Genomic DNA, 23,324 nt, shown 5'->3' on the forward strand with positions numbered 1-23,324 from the left:
CTGTCTCTAACTGGGAACCTCTTCCCTGTACTATAGACTAACATATCTAGTGGCCCACTTCATATTTCCTCTTGGGTATCTACTAGGCATCTTTGACTTTTCTCATTCTGTCTTTTTCATATGAGGTCAGTTGACAAACCCTGTTGCTCTATATTCAAAATACCATCCAGAATTTGGCCACTTAATTCCTCCTACCCCCACACCCAACTACAGTAGTGACTAATAACTCTAGGTTGGATTATTTCATAGCACCTAACTGTTCTCTCTGCTTGTTACTGCTCCTGTTCAGTCTATTTTTTTTAATTTTATTTTCCAATCACAGCTTATGTTCAGTACTATTTTCTTCAGACTATTAACAAAGCAATCCAAGTGATTCTTATAAAACCCAAGTCAGACCATGTCACTTTATTGCTTTAAATTCTCTGGTGGCTTCCTATATCAGTCTGAGTATTAAGTCAAAGTCCTTATGACTTAATGGGAATAAACATGATGTGCTCCTTACCTACTACCTCCAACCCCATTACCTCTCTGACATCATTATTTACTAGTCTCTCTTCTACTCTGCTGCAACTACACAGTCTTTTTGCTGTTCTTGGAAAATACCAAGCGTGTGTGCATCAGGGTCATTGCATTTACTGGCCCCGCTGCTTATAATGCTTCCCCCATTGATTCCCACATGGCTGACTCCTTACTGCCTTTACTCAAGTTATCTTATCAGTGAGGTATTCTTTGGTCACTCTTATGTAACATTTCAAAAACCTTCTGTGCTTTTCTTCTTGACACTTGTTATTGCCTAATACTCTGAATGCTTTTTTTATTGTCTGTTTCTCTCACTAAAATGTAAACTTCCTGAGGGAAGAAGTTTTTGTTTTGTTTGCTGCTATAGCTCCAGCTTTTGGAACAATGCCCAGCATATAGTATGTACTCAATAAATATTAGAGGATGCATGCCATGCATGAATGATTGGTTTCCACCACAGACAAGGTAGTATGCTGAGCACAGTGGAGGATACAAGAATGGTGAAAGGTGTGTGTGCCCATGTCTGTGTAGGGGCAGAAATATAGCGAATAGGATAAAGGTAGTATGAGTTGAGTGACACATCTACCTAGCCTCTTAAGAACCTTCTCAAGTCCTGTTATTTATAATTCTTTTTTTTTATAGCTTTAGCCAGCATATTTTCTGTTACACTTTGTTGTTTTATACCATTCTCAATTAATTTATAGAAAGCTTGTCACACAAACTAATGTTAATGTCTTTGAGAATAGGGATACACTATGATTTCTTCCCTTTATATTCCCTTGTGGTTACTACTTAAATATTTTTTAACTTTTCATTTTGAAATAATTTTAGACCACAAAAATAATACAAAGAATTGCCATATAACCTTTACCCAGATTTTGCAAATACATCTTACAAAACTATAGTACAGGGATCTAAATCAGAAAGTTAACATTGATACAATTAATACCTTTTAAATTGAGCTTAATAGTTTTCATTTTCTACCAGTAACATGAGTGTCAATTGGACACAATTTTAGTTTTTTAGTTTCTTTTTGAGCAGTACTACTAATAAAGATTTATATTTCATGACTTTTATTCTTTATTGGAGGTCTTTAACAGAATAAAGAGAAAATTTACTTCTTTTTAATGGAATAAACTCATTTTAGTTATCATTTATACATCTGAGATATATTATTGGATCTTAATGATCTTAGTTTTCCTGTTTCTTGAAACATTTTGGTATTTCATCATTACTTATTATTCCCAACTATGCTAAAAAGACTAAAATAATAAGAAAATGGAGGAAAGATGGAATTGCCTATAAGGATGGTACAGCAGTAAAATAAATCATAATTATTACACTTCAGTTTTCATACTGCTTTTTGCCCAAAGCATTACAGAATTTTTCAAGAAAGTATAAAAGGAGTTGGGATGTGCTGTCTTAAACATATAGGATGTTAACCTTTGGGGGATCTGATGAAGGTTATATGACAATTCTTTATACTAGTATAACTTTTTAAAGCTTTCATTGAACATATTTGATAATCCATAATTTTTCATTTTCCTCCTATAATGGCAAAGAAAGGAAAACTAACAGGAAGACATTTCACAATTATTAGAGAAACTAATAGACACTGTAAACTGTAATGATGATGATAGAGTGATTATATAGGCCAAGTCAGAGACTGAGTCTTCAGATGAAGATATCCTAGATAAATTTTCTCAAACTGAAGAATTTATGAGTCGACAATATATTTCTGAGGGGGAGAAAAAGAATGGTGTCTTCATATTTCTTCATGAATGACTCATCTAGGTAGTCATTCAACAGAAAGAACTTCAGAATGCAGTATTTTCAACAAGAAGCAAAACCATTTCAATTTGTTAAAAGGATGTACAATAGTATTCTTTCATCTTTTAAGATGTTTGTGTACCAAAACTTACTGGTATAGTTTTAAGTGGACACAGATGTGTGTACAGAGGTGATTGGAAGGGAATATGACGTAGAAATGAAAAAAATAATTGGATTGATTGTTCTAATTGGTATTGTCTAAAACAGTGCTTGCAGTATGGAGCGAAGAAGATAGATGATTGTCCTCTTTTTAAACAAATTAAAAACTGAGTTTCTAATGCATTTTGTTTGATTGATGCAAGGGCAAAGTAAAAAAAGGCCCAAAAGTGATAAGCTAGAACTTTACTAGAGATGTACCTGAAATTTGGAATAAAAATTTAGAAAATGGCATCACAGTTCATGACAAGTCAGTTGCATTTTAATGGATGTTGCCTGTTTTGGGTATTTATATCTTCAAAACCAGGAAAACATGGAATAATAATTTGGATTTGCTGTTTAAATTCTTATTAAATTTTTAAAATTGATTTTAGAGAGAGAAGAAGGGAGAGAGATTTGTTGTTCCTCTTATTTATTCATTCATTGGTTGATTCTTGTATGTGCCCTGACCTGGAATCTAACCAGCAACCTTGGCATATTGGGACAATGCTCTAACCAACTGAGCTATCTCTCCAGAGCTTACTAAAATTTTTAATAAAGTTGTTTTTCACCCAAATGGTAAATGAGAATGATAAGTGGGTTTTTTATGTGTATTGAGGATTAAAGGTGAATCACATGTCATGAAGAAAGCAGTGATACCTTTTGTACAACCAAGATGATTGTCCTCGGTCACCTTGGTAAAAATTTTCACACCACAGTATGACATAATCTCAGCAAAGCTCACAGAAGATGCTCACAAAAGGTATGTGCCAAGTTTATCATTGTATTCGATTGAGGTTTCTTAACTTTGACACTATTAATGTTTTGGGCTGAATAATTCTTTTTTAAAAAAAATACATCTTTATTGATTTCAGGAGAGGGAGAGAGAGCTAGAAACATCAGTGATGAGAGAGTCATTGATCAGCTGCCTCCTGCAGGCCCCCGACTGGGGATCAAGCCCGCAACCCAGGCATGTGCCCTGACCTGGAATCGAACCCCTATCTCCTGGATCCTAGGTCGACGCTCATCTGCTGAGCCACGTCCTGCTGGGCCTGAATAATTCTTTTTTTCTTCTTCTTCTTCTTTTTTTTTTTTTTAATATATCTTTATTGATTTCAGAGAGAGGAAAGGAGAGGCAGAGAGAGAGATAGAAACATCAGTGATGAGAGAGTCATTGATCGAGCCTGCAACCCGGGCATGTGCCCTGACTGGAAATCGAACCCCGATCACCTGGATCCTAGGTGGAAGCTCAATCGCTGAGCCACGCCTAGCCGGGCCTAATAATTCTTTATAGGGATGTTGTAGGATGGATTGTAGAATGTTGGCAACATCCGTAGTCTTTGTTCATGAAATGTCAGTAGCACTCCTCTTTCCCCAAATGTGATAACCAAAAATGTTTTCTTACATTGCCAAATGTGCCTCGGCAAAAATCTCCCCTGATTGAGGACCATCTCATTAGATGGATATAAAACTGAGTTCCATGAAGGCTTGGGTATTAGATCTTATGGTGTTTTGAGAAGAATAAGTTCATTTTGTTGTAACATGGGAAATGTAAATAGGTTGCCCTTTTCATTTATTCTGGAATACTTTTTATATTCTAGCAGAGTTAAATCCAGAAGTGAAGTTTTAGATAGGTTTTGAAGTAGACTGTGGTGGCCAGTTGCACTGGGTTGAAGTAATTACATTGATTTAATGCTTTGATAAAATTTCCTTAGTTTTTAAAAAGAAACTTCATTCTTTTCAAGAGTGTTTATTGAAGAAAACTGATCGGGACACATGTGATTTTATGTAATGCTGACCAATAAGAGAATAATTTCAGAGGATTTTTTTTATTATATAAATAAAGGAACTAAAGAATACATCTAATTCAGGATGGTTTCAGTACAAAATTAAGAGGCTCTAAAGGGTCAGCCAAGTGCAAAATTAAATGCATTTCAAAAAATGAAAGTACATACCCCTCCCCATTTTGCTGGGACTGTCCTCCTTCCTAACTCCTTCGACCTCTGTACCTTCCACCCCAAGTTCCCCAGTTTCCTTCCCCAGGAAAAAAAAAGTACAGCATTGTATACTTAAAAGTACCCAGAATAGGGAAGTTTGTTTCATACACTCTATTACCCTGACTTATCTTGACTAAAATAATTCTGTTGTCTCCATTTAAGTCAATTTATGAAATTTAACCTAAATGAAAATATAAGATTCTTTAAAGTTGGATTTTTCCATTTGGATTTTTATAATCATGGAAAAATGTCTGGGTTTCTAGGAGGGAAACACTTTATTGTGATTAAAGACATTTTAGGTTGTAGAACTAGAAAATTGGTTTTTATTTTTTTTATTCTGAAAAAGTTAGCTTTTACCTCTTCCCTTTTAACATTTGTCTAAAATCTGTCACATTTGCTTCCAAGTTCAAGCCCATTCCAGAAGCCTTCCCTGCAGTGTCAAGAATTACTTTCCTCTGCTTGTTTTACTTGGGCATTATGATTCTTTTGCATGATGACTTTGGAGCTGTTCCCACTTTATATTATCATATATGGCCAGGTGACTTTTTAGTGTTCTGCTGACATTGTTCACGTAAGTCTTTTTCACTAGTTCCTGTCCCTCAAAGTGCTTTTTTTTTTAAAAAAAAAATTGTCTTTGGAGACAAGAGTTCTGATAACAGTGTAAGCTCCAAATCTGAAACAGTTGGAGGCCACAGTGGCACATGAAAATCATATCAGCTGACATTCGAATACTTTACAGTCTGGAATTACACTGTACCTCTCTGCAAGCAGTATACTCTAGTCTGTCCAATGTATTCTAAGGAGAATCTAGCCTCTTTTTCTTTAGCCAGCTATGTAACCTTAATTTCTTTGAGTGTCTGTATAAGTCTATAGTTACTGTAATATTTTTTATTTCATCCTGTATACTCCAGGCCCAAATTAATCTCTGATTTTCAGAATATAACTAGACATTTACCTTTTTCATAGTGTTTCCCAATGTACACATTTCTACTCCTTTCCAAATATATAGTACTTACTTGTACCACTCGTAAACTGATTTGTATTGTTAGCTTTTCCTGCCAGTATTTAAAGAAAATTTTCAAATATATAGCAAATTGATAGAATTTTATCATGGACACCTATTTACACTACCACCTTGATTTTATTATTACCGTTTTTACATTACTTGCTTTATCATATATCCATCTATCCATCCCTCCATCTCTTAATTTAAACTAACATTGATGTATTTAAAAGTAAATTTCAGGCATTATCGTATACTTTTACCTGAGTATTTGAGATGCATATCTTTATCTCGGGTTCATTATTTGTTTATAGCTTTTTCCTTTTGATGCAAAATTTACATACAATGAAATGCACAATCCTTAAGAGTACATTATGTTGTATTGAGATCACACTGTATATGTTCTGTAGCTTGTTCTTTTCACTAATAGTATGTCTTAGAGTGCTTTCCTTGTAGATGAACCCTAATCTTTCTAATTGCTACAGAGTTTTCCTAATATGGGTGTATCAAGTTTATTAAGCTATTGATAGACATTTACATTTTTCATACTTTGCTGCAATAAATATAGTTGGCAGATGTGTAGGATAGAGACCTAGAAGTAGAATTGCTGAGTTAAAGGGTATACATATTTTAAATTTAATTAAAAATTTTAAACATGCCTGCAAGCCAGCAACCAAATAGTCTGTACCAATTAAAACTTCCACCAAATGCCTACACACTCACCCACACTGAACATCATCATTCTCTTTAGCCAGTTCCTTTGGGGTATCGTTTTACTTTATATTTCTTTGGTTACCAGTTGGGCTGTGTAGTGTCTTCCCAACTAGTTTTTAAGCTTTTATAGGGCAAAGGCCAAGATCATCTACCACCTTCACATCTCCTCACTGAATATTTGCTAATTGAATGAACAAATGCTGCCAAAGCATTCCTGCTTTATTGGGCTGAGGCTGAAGAAGGATGAATGAGCTAAGTATGTGAGAGTTTAAAGCTAAAGTTGCTTGAGCATGTGTGGCTTAACTAAGTGAAAGGGGACTCTTTCTTCTTCCTTCATTTTTTTCTCTTCTGTGACAGATAGATTAAGAATCCAGGCTCTAGAGGCAGATTTCATGGATTTATATCTCAGCTTTGCCTGTTAGCTGTACATGCAACCTTGGGCAGTTCACTTAATCTTTGTATTTCAGTTTCCTCATTTTAAACTAGAGAATAACACAACCTTGTTGTGCAGTTAAATTAATATTTGGAAATTGTATAGAATGGTGCTTGGTACTCTATATGCTAACTCTTGTTAACTATTATGTTATTTTTTTCCCTTCTGAGTATACAATATTTGAGTGTCTGTGATGTGTTAAGACTGTGGGGAATGCAGACAAATTTTAAAAGCATGCTCCTTTGAAGAAGTTTATATACTTGAGACTTGTTTAGGGAGTGGGAAGACATTCGACAGGACTGGATGATAGTGTGGGGACTGGAAAGAGATAATTAATAATTAGTAAGTTAAATTATCCCCCAATCAGTAAGGAAGAATTTTGTAAGCAAAACTAAGGAATTTGGATTGTTACTTTAAGTGAGGGGAAGCCAGTGATGAATTTACAACTAGATTGGACTTGGCATTTGGGGTTTACCATTTTGAAAACAGCCAGAGGGTAGACTAGACTGGAGAGAGGCTGGAGAGTATTGGCAACAATTGAGGTCAGGGATGATGAGGACCTGAAATCAGGGAGTGGCTGGCTGTGTGATTAGAAAAGAAGCAATTTATTTCAGAACCATTTAGGAAATAGAATTAAGAATGGTGATTGTTCAAGGAGTCAAGTATGGTTCAGAGAAAGTGCAGACCCTGTACATCCTAGCCTCTTCAGTGTCATGAAGATGATCTGGAAGGCAAACTCTTTAGAGGTGAATGAAATTAAATACATTATAAAATCATAATCATTTTAGAAGAGAAGAAATGACATTTTAATAGCAAAAAGGACGTGACTTCAGAATCATTTTATTTTTATTTTTAAAAATATATTTTTTCTTTTAGGGAGAGAGGAAGGTGTGTGTGGGAGGAGAAACATTGATTAGTTGCCTCCTGTATGCTTCATGACCAGGATCAAACCTGAAACCTGGGTATGTGCCCTGACTGGGGATCGAACCAGTGACCTTTTGGAGCATGGGGTGATATTCAACCAAATGAATCAATCTGGCCAGGGCAGAATAAAGCATTTTAATACTTAACCCTTGAAAAACTCAACATAATAATTTATTTCCCCCCTTCCTTTTTCATTTTCTTGTAGATGGTCCATATAGCAGATTTAGGAATCACTAGTGTAGTCTAATCATCTCCTTTTGCAGATCAGGAAACAGGACCAGAGTTAAAGAGCTTTGAGTCAGAGTTTGGATTAGAATCCAGGTCTTGACAGGTACACTGTAGTCTTTTTTTCCATAGTCCTATGTTGTGCTCTTCTGATCTAAATTTGGCTTTCCATTTATGAAGTGTTGACTTGGCTTTTGGTTGCAAAGTTGAATTTCAGATGAGTTTAAGCATCTAGGTTTCAAACCAACAAGAACCCAAAACCAAAGTTTGGTAGGTCACCTGTGTACATAGAAGTGTTAAACCTGTTTGCTCATCCCAGAATAGGTTGAGATTGAGTGTTCATAGTCAGTGGTGTCTCATAAGTATCACATAGCATGGGTAAGTCTATTTCCAATCTCTTACTGTGTCTGAAAAGCTTTGAAATATTGAGCTAAACATACTATTTACTACAAAAAGCCTGGGAAAACATGATCAGTTAAGATATTTCAACTCTAAGTTAACTGAGTTCAGTGTATTATCACACATAAATTTTGGAAACTTAGTTCTTTGATCTAAAGTTAGAGTCAACAGAAAGAGGTTATTTGTGGTTTGAGATTTACAGAAAGATAGTATTAAATGGTCGGCTTGCAAATGAAACAATTGTGCTGCTGTGTCAGGGCTAACTTACAGTTGTGAGGTATGAGAAAAACCAGACACTGTTTCAAGGCTGAGGGTTAGAGTGACAGGCAGGGTGAGGGTGAGGACAGAGAAGAGGTAAAGTGGCCCTGGGGAGGCCTTGTGAGGACTGCTGCCCCTTCAGGGCTTTCATACTCCCAGGGAATGAAGAAAAGAGGGATGAGTGATTTAGAAATTAGGTAAGGCTTTTTCCTTTTTTTTCAATTAACAAAACTCTTGCTTCAGATGAGGGGGTGGGGTTTGTGAGCTCTACTATTACTGTATTTTTTTATCTTCTTACCACAGGAGTGGTGTCTTTTTAAGGGTATTTTTTTGTGATTGAAAAAGTAATGGGACTTGGCCCCATTTTGTCTTTGGATGTCTGGAGCATTCTTTTTAATTATTTTTTTAGATTTATTGATTTGAGAAGAGAGAGAGAATCATACATCTCTTGGTTGGTAGACATATTTGTGCATTCATTAGTAGATTTTTTTTTTTTTTTTTTTTTTTAATCCTCACCTGAGGATATTTTTTCCATTGATTTTTTAGAGGGGGGAGGGAGAGAGAGAGAAACATCGATTGGTTGCCTCCTCCACCCACCCTGACTGTGGCTGGGTATGGAACCTGTAACCCAGGTATGTGCCCTTGACCCGGAATTGAACCCAAAACCTTTAGGTGCACAGGCCGACGCTCTAACCACGGAGCCACACCAGCCAGGGCCATTGGTTGATTCTTTTTTTTTAATATCTTTTTATTGATTTCAGAGAGAGGAAGGGAGAGGGAGAGAGAGATAGAAACGTTAATGAAGAGTCATTGATAGCTGCCTCCTGCACGCCCCCTACTAGGGATGGAGCCCAAAACCCGGGCATGTGCCCTGACCAGGAATCAACCTCAGTCTCCTGGACCATATGTTGTCACTCAACCACTGAGCCACACGGGCCGGACCATTGGTTGTTTCTTGTATGTGTCCTCACGGGATCAAACCTGCAACCTTGGCATATTGGGGCATGCTCTAACCAACAGAGCTACTCGGCCAGGGCTTGGAGCATTCTTATTGATATGCTTGTGTTAGTGATACTGTGTTGGAATAGCTCTGAAAAAGACGCAACCAGATTCCTGGCCAGTGTTACTAGACTTTTGTACCCTGCAAGAAAGTATCCCTCCCCACAGAAGGATTGTTAAATTAAGGTATGGGGTGGGGGGTGATAAATGATGATGGGAAAAATAAAGAAAATTAAAGGATTCTGGAGTCTACTTAGTGTTCAAGAATGTTAGAAGAAACCTTAGAAATTACCTAGTTCAGCCTTTTTATTTTATAATTGGAGAAACAAACACATGGAATGAGAAACTTGTTCAAACAAATTCTTAAATTGACAAGTCTAGAACCATAGTCCTCGTATTCCTGGCCCAATACTGTCTCCATGACACCATTTAATTGTTGAAATAATTGATATTTTAAAAATTAGACCACACTTATAGTACTAGGTTTTTTCCCTTCATTATGCATTTTATATATCAATATGTGCATGTTTGATTTTTACAGTTATAAATTTTCTAGTCTGTTATAGATAACAGCACTTACTAGTTTATATCCATTGAGATGTTGCTTTCCATTTGAAGTATTTCGAGTATACATGTATATTAAAAAACAAAAACAATGTATGACTCATTTGACAGATGTTTAAGATCAATAAAGGCTTATTTTTGAACATGCAGTTAGGAGAGAGGGAAGCAAGCCAATCTCTCTACATTGTCTTGTTGCTGGCTTGTTTTTGCAGTAGTATCAATAGTGGTTTTTGGAGGCAACCATGTGCCTTCAGCCTATCTATTTAAGATCAGATACCACAATCAAAAGGTGTAAGGGGGGAAGGCATGCATTAAATGTCAAATTTTAAACGTGTGCATTTTGCACTCATTCTACATACAGGATAAAAACAGTCCAATGAGGAAAAAAGTTTTTTTTAAATTTTGTTTTTTGTTTAAAATATTACAGATGTCCCTTTTTCTCCCCAATGACCCGTTCCATCCCATCCCTTCCCCCTCCCCAACCCCTCTCCCCACTATTGTCCGCGTCCTTGGGTTGTGCATATAGGAAAAATTTTTATAATTAGGAAGACACTGCAGTCAAATCAAGACATAATAGCCAAATTAATTTCTTTTAATAGATTGCATATATCGATGTTTAGCCATAACTCTTGCTAGCTCTGTAAGAGTAGAACTTTATATCCAATTTATAGTACTAGGTCTTGAGAGGAGTTAGGAAGAAGCACTTGAATGTTTTTGTAGCATGTGAGTATAATTAATAATATTAGAAATGATCGCATTTGAGGAGAAAACTGGAAAATAAAGAAAAGAAAGGTGTATTTGTGTGTTTTTAAATTGGAGGTTATTTTTCAACTCTGCAGTACCAAACTAATTTAAATTATTATTTATATTTTGTCTTTTAGCTGTAATAATCTGTTCATGTGGGGGGAGGTGTGTGTGCATAAGCACGAATTTACACTACCCAGTGATCATCCCTAGGATGAAGTAGATAATTGGTTCTAGGAGGGGAGCTTATATTAAATCTTGGGACTGGTCCTAAATTGTACACATGGTATGGAGCATGAATTGGTGTGCATGTTGTGCTTGTGGTTTCTGCAGGTTATTAGTGCATCCCCGAGCATGAATGCAGAATGAAGCGACGTTTGGATGACCAGGAGTCACCGGTGTATGCGGCTCAGCAGCGGCGGATCTCTGGTAACACAGAGGCTTTTCCTCACCAGCACCGCGTGCTCGCCCCTGCCCCTCCTGTGTATGAGGCTGTGGCTGAGACCATGCAGTCAGCCACAGGCATTCAGTACTCTGTCACTCCCAGTTATCAGGTGAGCTGGTGCCTTGAGGCACTGTGCCAAAGCAGGCATGATGGCTTCATCCAATTAGAAGTTTTTATTAAGCATGCAGTGAGATATAAAATGTTTATGGGATATGTGTAAGATATAAAATTAATGAAAATAATGTACACTTGTATACTCACCACATAACTTTTTTAAAAAGAATGTTGTTATGACCTTGATGTTCACTGTGTATTCCTCCCTTACCCCTTTTCCTTTCCTTCAGAGGTTGCCACTGATCTGAACTTTGCATTTATCATTTCCTTGACTTTATTTTTGTTAAGTCATTTTGTTTATATCTCTAGACAAAAAAATTGTTGATATTTTTGAACTTTTATGTAAATGAAAATATGTATTTTCTTTTTTGACTCACTTTTTTTTTCACTCAGTGTGGTTCCCAAGACATAGCCATATTTTTGTGTGTAACTGAGTCATTTTCACTGTTATGAATTATATGAATATATCCAGCTTATTTATTCTCCTGTTAATGGACAAGCACTCTGTGTTATTTAAAAGTACTACTAGATTTATGCTATCATAAAGGCACTACTGTGAACATTCTAGATGGTTCTCTAGTGCAGTGGTATTCACAGTGGTGACCTGTGACAAAGTAAGTTTGCACCAGAATCTAAAGGAACACTCTAGTTTTATCAAGAGAGTCTTGCTATGGGGGAAAAAAGGCAGCTGAATTAAATAGTGTGCTTATTAGTGAAGTAGCTGATTTACATTTTGGTGCAAACTCCTTACCATCTTGCAGACCACTCAGCAGGTTTGAGGGCACATGAGGAAGAGTTGCTCCAGTATTTAGGAGAGGGACTGCTGGATCCTAGGGTGTGAGCATCTTTACTTTAGCCGGTGATGTCAGATTGGCTTTCAGAGTTGTGCCAATTTATATTTCCACCAGCATTGTATATCTGTTCCTATCGTTCCACATCCTGACCAACTTATTCATCTCTTGTCTGTTCACTCCGTTTTGAAGAAATGGAAGAAATTTAATTTTTTTGTCTTTTTAAATTATGAAAGTAAATATTATCACATCAATCGCTTCCCTCCCACATGCACCCCTACCGGGGGGCAGGGATTGGGCCTGCAACCCAGGTACATGCCTTTGACTGGGAATCAAACCCTCCACTCTCTTGGTGTGCAGGCCGACACTAACCACTGAGCAGTGCTGGCCAGGGCCATTTTTGTATTTTATAAAAGTAGTGGCCCATGATGGATTGGAATTTTAAGAAAAAAGAAAAACTGATGCTTAACCACAGATAGTTTGAGAAGTGCTGAGCTGTATAATATATAACAGAATGTAGAGAATTTTGTTATGAGTGGGCTATAATTTATTTCACCAATTTCATCTGTGGGACATTTCAATTATCTTTGTGTATGCATGTTCTTTAGACACATTTTGGGAAGAATGCACAAGCCTTGAACTTTCCTGTATCTATTTTGTTCACCCCAGGTTTCAGCTGTGCCACAGGGCTCTGGTGGCAGTCATGGACCCACCATAGCAGCGGTTCATAGCCATCATCACCCAACAGCTGTGCAGCCCCATGGAGGCCAGGTGGTCCAGAGTCATGCTCATCCAGCCCCACCAGTTGCACCAGTGCAGGGACAGCAGCAGTTTCAGAGGCTCAAGGTGGTATTCAGCTCTTTCCCTTCCATCAAAAAGTTTCTCTCATACGGGGCAACATTGGCATTAGTCTATTGTTAGTGGTGTTACAACTTTTAACACATTAGACTATGGGTTGAGTCACAAGATCAATGAAGTCCATTTTTTGGATGCCTCGTTTTGAACTCTTAAGTTCTTTTTTTGTTTTTAAAATATTTTTATTGATATTTAGAGAGAGAGAGAGGGAGGGCAAGAGAGAGAGAGAGAAATATCCATGTGAGAGGGAAACATCAGTTGGTTGCCTCCTGCACGCCCCCTACCAGGGACTGAACCCTCAACCCGGGCGTGTGCCCTCACCCAGAATCGAACCAACAATCTTCTGGTGCATAGGATGTGGCCCAACCAACTGAGCCACACCGGCAGCCAGGGCTTGAACTCTTAGTTCTTAATTCTTACCATGGTATAAGGTTTTATTGTGCATGCACATGGTTGGCTACAGTCATGTACAATAAATGGGCCCAGTACTATCTTTTTTTTCTTTTTTAAATTTTATTATTGTTTAAAATACTACAGATGTCCCTTTTTCTCTCCAATGACCCATTCCACCCCGTTCCTTCCCCCCTCCCCAGTTCCTCTCCCACCATTGTCATGTCCTTGGGTTGTGTATATATGCACGCCCAGTACTATCTTAAGGTTTAATCTTTTTATTCCTGTTTATGAATAGCTGAATTGGCTGGCATCTTCCAATCCATCTTTAGTAAAATACATGCTCCTTTTGGAGGAACCTTTATAAAGTTTGGGAAGACTAAATTTTGAATGAAGTGTTAGTGTTTTCATCTGTTCTTCTGAGTATGTGTCATAGGTTTTCAGTGCTTTGGAAATACATGAGGCATCTGTGGAGAAGTGAAGTTCATGTTCCCAGCTTGCCTTCTCTCTTTCTTCTTGAGTATTAGTTTTTAAAATGTGTGATTGTTGCAGCAAGTATTCCAGGTTTCAGTTTTTCTCTTTTTACATTTATATAAAGTTTAAGTTTAATTGCAGGAAATATAAAATAAAAGAACTATAAAGAGATAAGAAAGATGCTGGATCTTTATTTGGTCCTGTCAGCCTTATTATATTAAGTAGCTTGCAGGTAGAAATGAATAATATACCCTTGAAGGACACATCATGTTTAGCAAATATTTCAGCCTTCTGTTTTCCTTGATACTTAGTCTAGTTCTCTGTGATCCTGCTCTCCTTGATTTGGGTTCTCAGGAACTTGCTTAATATTGGCCCAAGGAAAGTAAATGCTACATAAATATAAAGTATACTAAAGCTGAGCTGTATGGAAGGAGTTTGTAAAATTTACATTGTCTATATTAGCTTAAGTAATGAAGAGTTATATTTAAGCATAGCCTTTAAAGAGAGTGCAAATTATTTGGGCCTGAAACTTCACTCTGGGTTCTTCACCTCTGGGAAACTTCACTCTTTGGGAAAATGCGTATTAGCTGTATTGTTTTCCTTATAACATTTTTCCTCTTTGCATGTAGAGTGATGTCTGTGTACCAAAATATATTATTACTATAGACTTAGCACTTCACCAAGCTCTGAAAATATTTTTGTAAAAGTTGGATTGATGTAATTTAACTCCAACTGATGTATTATAAAGTTGGATTGATGTATTATACTGTATTCAGCAATTAATACCTAATGTTGCAAAAGAGCTTATAAACTTGCTATTAAGGTAACGAAAATGTATTTATTTATATAGCTTTTGTCAGCCAGCTCTATCAAAACACAACACCTATTTTACTCACCTTCCTCACTCAGGTATGAGTCGACTGTGCTTTATCTGTTTTACAGAAACTATAAAGGAAGCAAGAAAGGACTTTGGAGTCATGGGTCGAGTTAGTACTTCTTGCTCTGTACTTTTAGTTACAACTTCTTGAATGTGATTCCTGAACACAGTAACTTCTTGCATTTTATTTCTAATGAGAAGAGGTAAAATGCTTTCTTTTGCCTCCGTGTAATTTCATTCAGTATTCCTACATTGCCTGCCATTTTTGGACTAGTTTGAAAAGGCTTTTATGAGCATTTGAATCCACTTAAGTAAACCATTTATATTCTGTAATAAGGAATTGTCCAGTGAGAATGCATAGGTTATTTCAAGCATCAGCACTGACTGTACTTTTTTGTCTTTGGCATATTGATGACAAGGAAGATTTGAATAATTTGAGGCTTGCTTGGTGTGATTTAGTTATACATTGAATGAAAGCAACATAGATAATTTGGCACACAGTTAGCGAGCTCTCTTTACAGTTTGTGTTTTCTCCCCTCCCCAATAAGATTATGAAATTCAGGAGGATAGGGACCGTAATAAATGCCTATTAAAGTGGCCAGGAAAATATAAGAGGAGAGTCTAAGGATCTCCCCTTTAGTGCCTCCTTAAATGTGTAGCTTCTAAATTACTAGTTCCAAACGGTGTTTTTTTTTAAAGTTGTGGTTCCTAGAACTGCATACTTGCTTTTGAATTACACTTTAGGTAATGAGAGAATTTCCTCACTATTTTTATATGCAGGCATCTCATAATGTGAGTGTCAAAGCTGGTTTTTTAAAGTGTAGTGTTATTTTATAACTAATTTATTTTTATTTTTATTTTTTATATCTTTATTGATTTCAGAGAGAGGAAAGGAGAGGGAGAGAGAGAGATAGAAACATCAATGATGAGAAAGTCATTGATCGAGCCTGTAACCCAGACATGTGCCCTGACTCGGAATTGAACCCTAATCGCCTGGATCCCAGGTCGACACTAAACTGCTGAGCCACACCCGGCCGGGCTATAACTAATTTTTAAATGAGGGTTCACTATGACCTATACCTTTTCTTCTAAACATACACACATCACATAGAATTTCTTTTTTTTAGGTTTCTGCACTTTTTCTCTATTGTAATTATATTATACCAATTTATCTTTATTGTTGAAACTATTTCAGATGACCCTTTTTTCCCCCATTAGTCCCATCCACCCCACCCCCAGGCTTTCCTCATACCAATTTCTGTGTCCATAGGTTATACACATAAGTTCTTTGATTAACCCCCCACTCTCCCTGCGCCACCCCCCCCACCCCACCCCCCAACCCAGCCGTCCTGTTAAGATTTCTCAGTCTGTTCCATGCTCCTGTGTTTCTGGATCTATTTTGTTAATCAGTTTATTTTGTTCGTTATATTCCACATATGAGTGAGATCGTGTGGTACTTGTCTTTCTCTGACGCTTATTTTATTTAGCATAATACTCTCCAGTTCCATCCATGCTTTCCCAAAGGGTAAGAGATCCTTTTTTTACAGCAGCATACTATTCCATGGTATAAATGTCCCACAGCTTTTTAATCCACTAATCTACTGATGGGCACTTGGGCTGTTTCCAGAGTTTAGCTATTGTAAATTGCTCTGCTATGAACATAAGGGTGCATAAGTTCTTTCTGATTGGTATTTTGGGTTTCTTGGGATATATTCCTAGAAGTGGGATCATTGAGTCAAATGGCAGTTCCATTTTAAAATTTTTAAGGACCCTCCATACTGTTTTCCATAGTGGCTACACCACTCTGCATTACCACCAGCACTGTACTAGGGTTCCCTTTTCTCCACATCCTTGCCAGCACTTGTTCTTTGATTTGTTGATGGTAGCCATTTTGCCAGTGTGAAGTGATACCTCATTGTGGTTTTAATTTGCATCTCTCTGATGATTAGTGTCTTTGAGCATGTTTTCATATGTCTCTTGGCCACCTGTATGTCCTCTTTGGAGAACTGTCTCTTTAGGTTCTTTGTCCATATTTTAATTGGATTGTTTGTCTTCCTTTTGTTAAGTGGTATGAGTTCCTTATATATTTTGGATATTAACACTTTATCAGATGTGCCATTGGCAAATATGCTCTCCCATACAGTGGGCTCCCTTTTCATTTTGTTGCTGGTTTCTTTTGCTGTGCAGAAGCTTTTTATTTTGATGTAGTTCCATTTGTTTACTTTTTCCTTTGTTTCTCTTGCCCTAGGAGATGTATTGGCAAACATGTTGCTACAAGAGATGTCTGAGGTTTTGCTGCCTATGTTTTCTTCTAGGATTTTTATGGTTTCACATCTTACATTTAAGTTTTTTATCCATTTTGAGTTTATTTTTGTGTATGGTGTAAGTTGGTGGTCCAGTTTCATTTTTTTGCACGTACCTGTCCAATTTTCCCACCACCATTTATTGAAGAGACTGTCTTTACTCCATTGTATGTTTATACCTCCTTTGTCAAATATTAATTGAGCGTAATGGCTTGGGTCGATGTCTGGGATCTCTGTTCTGTTCCAGTACCACAAGTGATTATAGTGGCTTTATAATATAACCTGACATCTGGTCTTGTGATCTCTTCACCTTTTTCTTCTTTCTCAAGATTGCTGTGGTTATTCAAGGTCTTTTTTGGTTCCACATAAATTTTTGAAGTGTTTGTTCTAGATATGTGAAATATGCTTTTGGTATTTTAATAGGGTTGCATTGAATTTATAGATTGCTTTGGGTAGTATGAACATTTTAATGATGTTAATTCTTCCAATCCATGGACATGGTATATTCTTCCACTTGTTTATATCTTCCTCCAACTCTTTTTGCAAAGTCCTGTAGTTTTCCAGTTACAAGTCTTTGACCTCCTTGGTTAAGTTTATTCGGAAGTATCATAAATTTTTTGTTGCATTGGTAAATGGGATTATTTTTTGTTTCTCTTTCTGAGAGTTCATTATTGGTGTATGAAAATGCCATCAATTTCTGGGTGTTAATTTTGTATTTCCCTACCTTGCTGACTTCACTTATTAAATGTAGTAGTTTTTTGGTGGAGTCTTTAGGATTTTTCTATGTACAATATCATGTCATCTGCAAATAATAACAGTTTTACTTTCTCCTTTCCAATTGGGGTGGTTTTTTCTATTCTCTTCTTGTCTGATCACTGTGGCTAGGACTTCCAGTACAATGTTGAATAAGAGTGGTGAAAGCAGACAGCCTTGTATTGTTCCTGCTTTTAAGGGAAATGGTTTTACTTTTTGCCCATTGAGTAGGATGTTGGCTGTAGGTTTGTGATATATGGCCTTCATTACGTTGTGCTTTGATGCCTCTGTTCCCACTCTGCTGAGAGTTTTTATCAAAAATGGGTGTTGGATTTTGTCAAATGCTTTTTCTGCATCTGTTGATACCATCATGTGATTTTTGTCTTACAATTTATTTATGTGATGTATCATGTTTATTGATTTGAGAATATTGTACCAGCCAGCATCCCTGGAATAAATCCCACTTGGTCGTGGCATATGATCTTTTTAATATATTGCTGGATCCAATTTGCTAATATTTTGTAGAGGATTTTAGCATCTATGTTCATCAGGGATATTGGCCTGTTATTCCCTTTCTGTGTAGTGTCTTTATCTGGTTTTGGAATTAGGCTAATGCTGGCCTTGTAAAAAGAGCTTGGAAGTGTTCCTTCCTCTTGGATTTTTTGGAATAGTTTGAGGAGGATAGGTGTTAGTGCTTTGTATGTTTGGTAAAACTCTCCTATGAAGCCATCCAGACCAGGGCATTTGTGTGCTGGGAGGTTTTGATTACTGCTTCAACTTCCTCATTAGTTATCGGCCTGTTCAGGATTTCTGACTCTCCCTGATTGAGTTTTGGAAGGTTGTATTTTTCTAGGAATTTGTCCATTTCATCCAGGTTGTCCAGCTTGGATTCATAGTATTTTCTTACAATTCTTCATATTTCTGTTGGGTCATCTGTTACTTCACCTCTTTTGTTTCTGATTTTGTTTACTGGGGTCCTCTGTTTTTGTTTCTTGAATAGTCTGGCTCAAGGTTGTTTATCTTTTCAGAGAACCAGCTCTTGATTTCATTGGTCTTTTGTATTGTGTTTTTGGTCTCTATGTCATTTATTTCCGCTCTGATCTTTATTATTTCCTTCCTTCTACTTTGGACTTTTCTTGTTGTTCTCTTTCTGAGTCTCTTAAGTTGTTGGGTTGGAGAGTTTATTAGAAGTTTTTCTTGTTTTCTGAGGTAGGCCTGTAGTGCTATGAAATTCCCCACTCAGGACTGCTTTCTTTGTGTCCCATAGATTTGGGGTTGTTGTGTGTTCATTTTCATTTGTTACCAGGAAGTTTTTGATTTCTTCCTTGATCTCTTTGGTAACCCATTCATTGTTTAAAAACATGCTATTTAGCCTCCATGTGTTTGAATGTTTTTTAGTGTTTTTATTGTAGTTGATTTCTAATTTCATGCCATTGTGGTCTGAGAAGATGCTTGATATGATTTCAGTCTTCTTGAACTTGTAGAGACTTGTTTTGTGTCCTAAAATGTGGCCTATCTTTGAGAATGTCCTGTGTGCACTTGAGAACAATGTCTATTTTGCAGCTTTGGGGTGAAATGTTCTGTAGATGTCAGTTAAATCCATCTGATCTAGTGTGTCATTTAGGGTCACTGTTTCCCTGTTGACTCTTTTTCTGGAAAACCTATCCAGTGAAATCAGTGGGGTGTTAAAGTCCCCTACTGTGGCTGTATTGCTGTCGATTTCTCTCTTAAAGTCCTCCAGAAGTTTTTTTAAATAAATTTAGGTGCTCCTGTATTGGGTGTATATATGTTTATCAGGGTTATATCCTCTTGTTGGATTGACCCCCTTAGTATTATGTAGTGACCTTTCTTGTCTCTCGTATGGTCTTCATTTTGAAGCCTATTTTGTCAGATATGAGTATTGCTACCCCAGCTTTTGTTTTCTTTTTTTCATTTCCATTTTCCTAGAAAAATTTTTTCCATCCCTTCACTCTCATCCTGTATAAGTCGTTTGTTCTGAGGTGGGTCTCTCGTAGATAGCATATATTTGGGTCATGTTTTCTTATCCACTTGCCACCCTATGTCTTTTTATTGGAGCATTTAATCCATTTACATTTAAGGTTATTATTGCCAGGTACTTATCTATTATTGCCATTTTAATTCTTTATGCCTATGTTTCTCTCCCCATTTCTACTTCGAATTACAACAGTCCCTTTAATATTTCTTGCAATGCTGGTTTGGTGGTGATAAACTCCTTTAGCCTTTTTTTTTGTCTGGGAAGCTCTTTATTTCACTATCTATTTTGAATGATAGCCTTGCTGGATAGAGTAGTCTTGGTTTCAGATCCTTGCTTTTCATTACCTTGAGTACTTCATGCCATTCCCTTCTGGCCTGTAGAGTTTCTGATGAGAAATCAGCTGACAATCTTATGTGAGCTCTTTTGTAGGTAACAGATTGCTTTCCTCTTGCTGCCTTTAAGATTCTCTCTTTGTCTTGAATTTTTGGCATTTTAATTATGATGTGTGTGAGCGTGGGCCTCGTTGGGTTGTTCTTGTTTGGGATTCTCTGTGCCACCTGAACTTGTGTAACTTTTTCCTTGACCAGGTTAGGGAAATTTTCTGCCATTATTTCTTCAAACAGGTTCTCTAGCCCCTGCTTACTTTCTAGATCTCCTGGCAGTCCTATGATGCAAATATTATTACGTTTCATGTTGTCCCACACCTCTCTTAAGCTCTCCTCCTTTTTTTTTTATTATTATTTTTTTCATTTTGGGTCTCTGATTGAGTGCTTTTTCTCCTCTGTCTTCTAATTCTCTGATTCGATCATCAGCTTCCTCTAATCTTCTCTTTATTTCTGCTATGTCATTTTTCATTTCTGACTTTTTTTTCATAGTTTCTAGGCCTTTCTCATACTTTTGAGCATCCTTACAGCCAGTATTCTGAACTCTATATCTCGTAGATTGCTTGTCTACATTTCACTTAGCTCTTCATCTGGAGAATTCTCTTGTTTAATTTGGGGCTTGTTTTTTGGTCTCCCCATTTTGGCTGCCTATTTGCGTTTGTTTCTGTGTATTAGGTAGGCCTGCTAGGATTCTCAGTCTTTTTGGATGGTCTCTGGTGCAGGCCACTGTCAAATGCTGTTTGTGACTGGCGTTGAGTATCCTGTTTGGAGCTGTTTGGGGCTATTAATAATCCACAGCTTGTCGTCCCCTCTGCTGGGGCTGGGTGCAGTTGGACAGGACCAAGATGCACAGCGAAGTCTGCTTTTCCAAGGCTCAGGTCCAGAAGCAGATCAGGCGAAGACTCAAAGCACTCAGAGGTCTGTCTCTGCCTGCAGGCTGATTAATCTGATTCTCTTAATGGGCCTCACAGGTTATAGAAACTCCACAGTGTGGGGCGGCTGATTGTTATCAGCTGCTTAAGGAACATAGGGCTATAGAAAGTCCAGGGGGTACAGTGAGAGGTTTTCCAGCAGGGTAGGGCAATTGCTTTCCGCCCCCTAGGCAAAAGCTGCTATAAAGGTAAATGTCTGCCTGAGAATGATTTCTTTTGCCATATGGGGGAATGACTTAGCACAGGATTCCAGAGGGGTGCCCTCTGAGTTCTGCCTCCAGAGCCCACAACCCTAGATTCTCCTCAAAAAGCTCTAGTCTGTTCTGCTCTCTCTTTGCCACAGCCCAAGGTGAGTGGCTGCACACGAAACTTTGTGCCTTGGCCCTTTAAGAAGGTGCTTGCATTTCTAGCCATCTCTCCCTGGCAGATAGGGACCTGGCTGCTTTTCACAGCCAGATGTTATGTGGGCACTTTTCTCAGTTCTGGTGTTCTTGGCTGGGAAGCCCAGCCTGGGGTTTAGACCCCCGAGTCCTTAGTGGGAACCCCCCACAGCTGAGATATCCCTCTAGACCTTCAGCTGCTGCCTGTGGGAGCCCAGCCAGCCCTTTTGTGCCTGCGCACTTCCTACCAGTCTCTGTGTGGTCTCTACTTTTCGAACTTGTTTATGAGGGTGCTCTCCAGCTTGTCTTTATTTGCAGTGGATTATTCAGGATGGTTTTTCTGTAGTGTAGTTATAATTCCAGTTTGGTCTTGGGAGAGTGTCAGTGTCACTTCCATTCAATCCACCTCCATCTTGAGCTATCCTAAAAGCCAAGGATATTTTTTCCATTGATTTTCAGAGAGAGTGGAAGGGAGAGACAGAGAAAACTCGATGTGAGAGAGACATATCAATTGGTTGCCTCCTGTGTGTGCCCTGCCCAAATGAGGGCTGGGGATTTACCCTGCATCCAAAGTACATGCCCTTGTTCAGAATCGAACCTGGAACCCTTCAGTCCATAAGCCACTGCTCTAATCACTGACCCAAACCGGTTAGGGCTAATTTTAATTTTTATGGTGCATGTTTATTTTTCATAATTCCTCCTTTGTCACGTGATTGTGAATGCCATTTTAAAATATCTTCCAAAGTTTTTGTGTTCTGCAAACTTACTAAGTTTTATGTTCTATCAGTTTGTCATTAATGAAACATTTTAATATGGAAAGTTCTGAATATGAATTAAATAGTTTATTGAATTTCAACAGAAATTCTCATGTTTGTAAAGTAAAGAAAAACCAACCGTCCTGGCCGGTTTGGAGCTTCTCACTGAATTTTGAGCCCTGCCTGTGGTTGCCTTCATCTGGATCTCGGGCTTGACATTCCCTGCCCATGGTTTATTTGAACATAAATGTTCTATTTCACAATATTTATCACAAGTAGAGCTTATCAAATCAGATGTTTATTTTTGAAACTTTCCAAAACCTGATATTTTGTATAATTTAAAATAATCCCAGAGTTTATTGGAAACACCTCGTTAGGCAATTTCTTTGGATATCTCCTAACTAAAAATTAAGCTGTTCTGAATCAGACTCATAACTTTCTAAGCCTTCAAACTGTTCCTCTTTATGAATGCCCAAATAATTTATAATTTAATGAATGCTCCTTCTTCCTTATCCTTATTCAGTGAGTCCCCAATCCCTGTCATTTTTGGGTCCCAAAAACCTTTTGAATATATTCAGTTTTCCCTGTTCTTTTGGTCAGTACTATAGTTTGAGCCACGATTGTTCACATGTGAGTTAGCCTTAGAGCATAACTGGTTTTCCTGCCTCCTTTCCATCTATCCTGCTCTTGCACCTGTTTGTCTCAGCACTGTAGCCCAAATGGAATACATTAAAATGCAGATAAAAATCTCAGTTGCTTTGTAACAAGTTTTAAAGGACTTTCAGGGTCAGGTCCTGCTTCCACTTCTGTCTCTTCTCTTGTCACTCTTCCTGCCACTGTCCCTCCTCTTCACCACAAATCCTCCAGGCAGAGTAAACTGTTTGCAGTTTTCCAAGTGTACTATATAGTGTCCTATCTAGGATTTTGCCCATGCTGTTTCCTCTGACTTTCTTCATGGGCCTTCATTTTTGCTAACGTGTATTCATTCTTAGAACTCAGTTTACAAATACTTCCTGGGAAAGCCTTTATGCCCTTCTGATGTACTCTCTGATTGCTCAGTTATCCCACCCACTGTGTTAGAATTCCCACCTAGATGTGAGGGAACTTCTGTAGAGCAGGGACTGTGGCTTAT

General features: G+C 37.6%; 1 protein-coding gene across 4 annotated transcripts in view; it reads left to right on the forward strand.

Moving 5' to 3' along the window:
• SIN3A (SIN3 transcription regulator family member A) overlaps nucleotides 1-23,324 on the forward strand; it is a 64,587-nt gene that overhangs the window by 5,972 nt on the left and 35,291 nt on the right. For 3 of the 4 annotated variants that reach the window (XM_016210565.2, XM_087824162.1, XM_087824159.1), the window contains exons 2-3: nucleotides 11,078-11,298; nucleotides 12,764-12,940. In XM_016210565.2, coding sequence (XP_016066051.1) covers nucleotides 11,110-11,298; nucleotides 12,764-12,940 — 366 coding nt within the window. In that variant the 5' untranslated portion in view covers nucleotides 11,078-11,109. Of the gene's footprint in view, nucleotides 1-10,084; nucleotides 11,299-12,763; nucleotides 12,941-23,324 lie in introns of those variants that run through there. The other variant, XM_016210566.2, reaches the window with a different exon arrangement.

This window comes from Miniopterus natalensis, chromosome 1 (assembly GCF_054644295.1).
Source record: "Miniopterus natalensis isolate mMinNat1 chromosome 1, mMinNat1.hap1, whole genome shotgun sequence".
NCBI lineage: Eukaryota > Metazoa > Chordata > Mammalia > Chiroptera > Miniopteridae > Miniopterus > Miniopterus natalensis.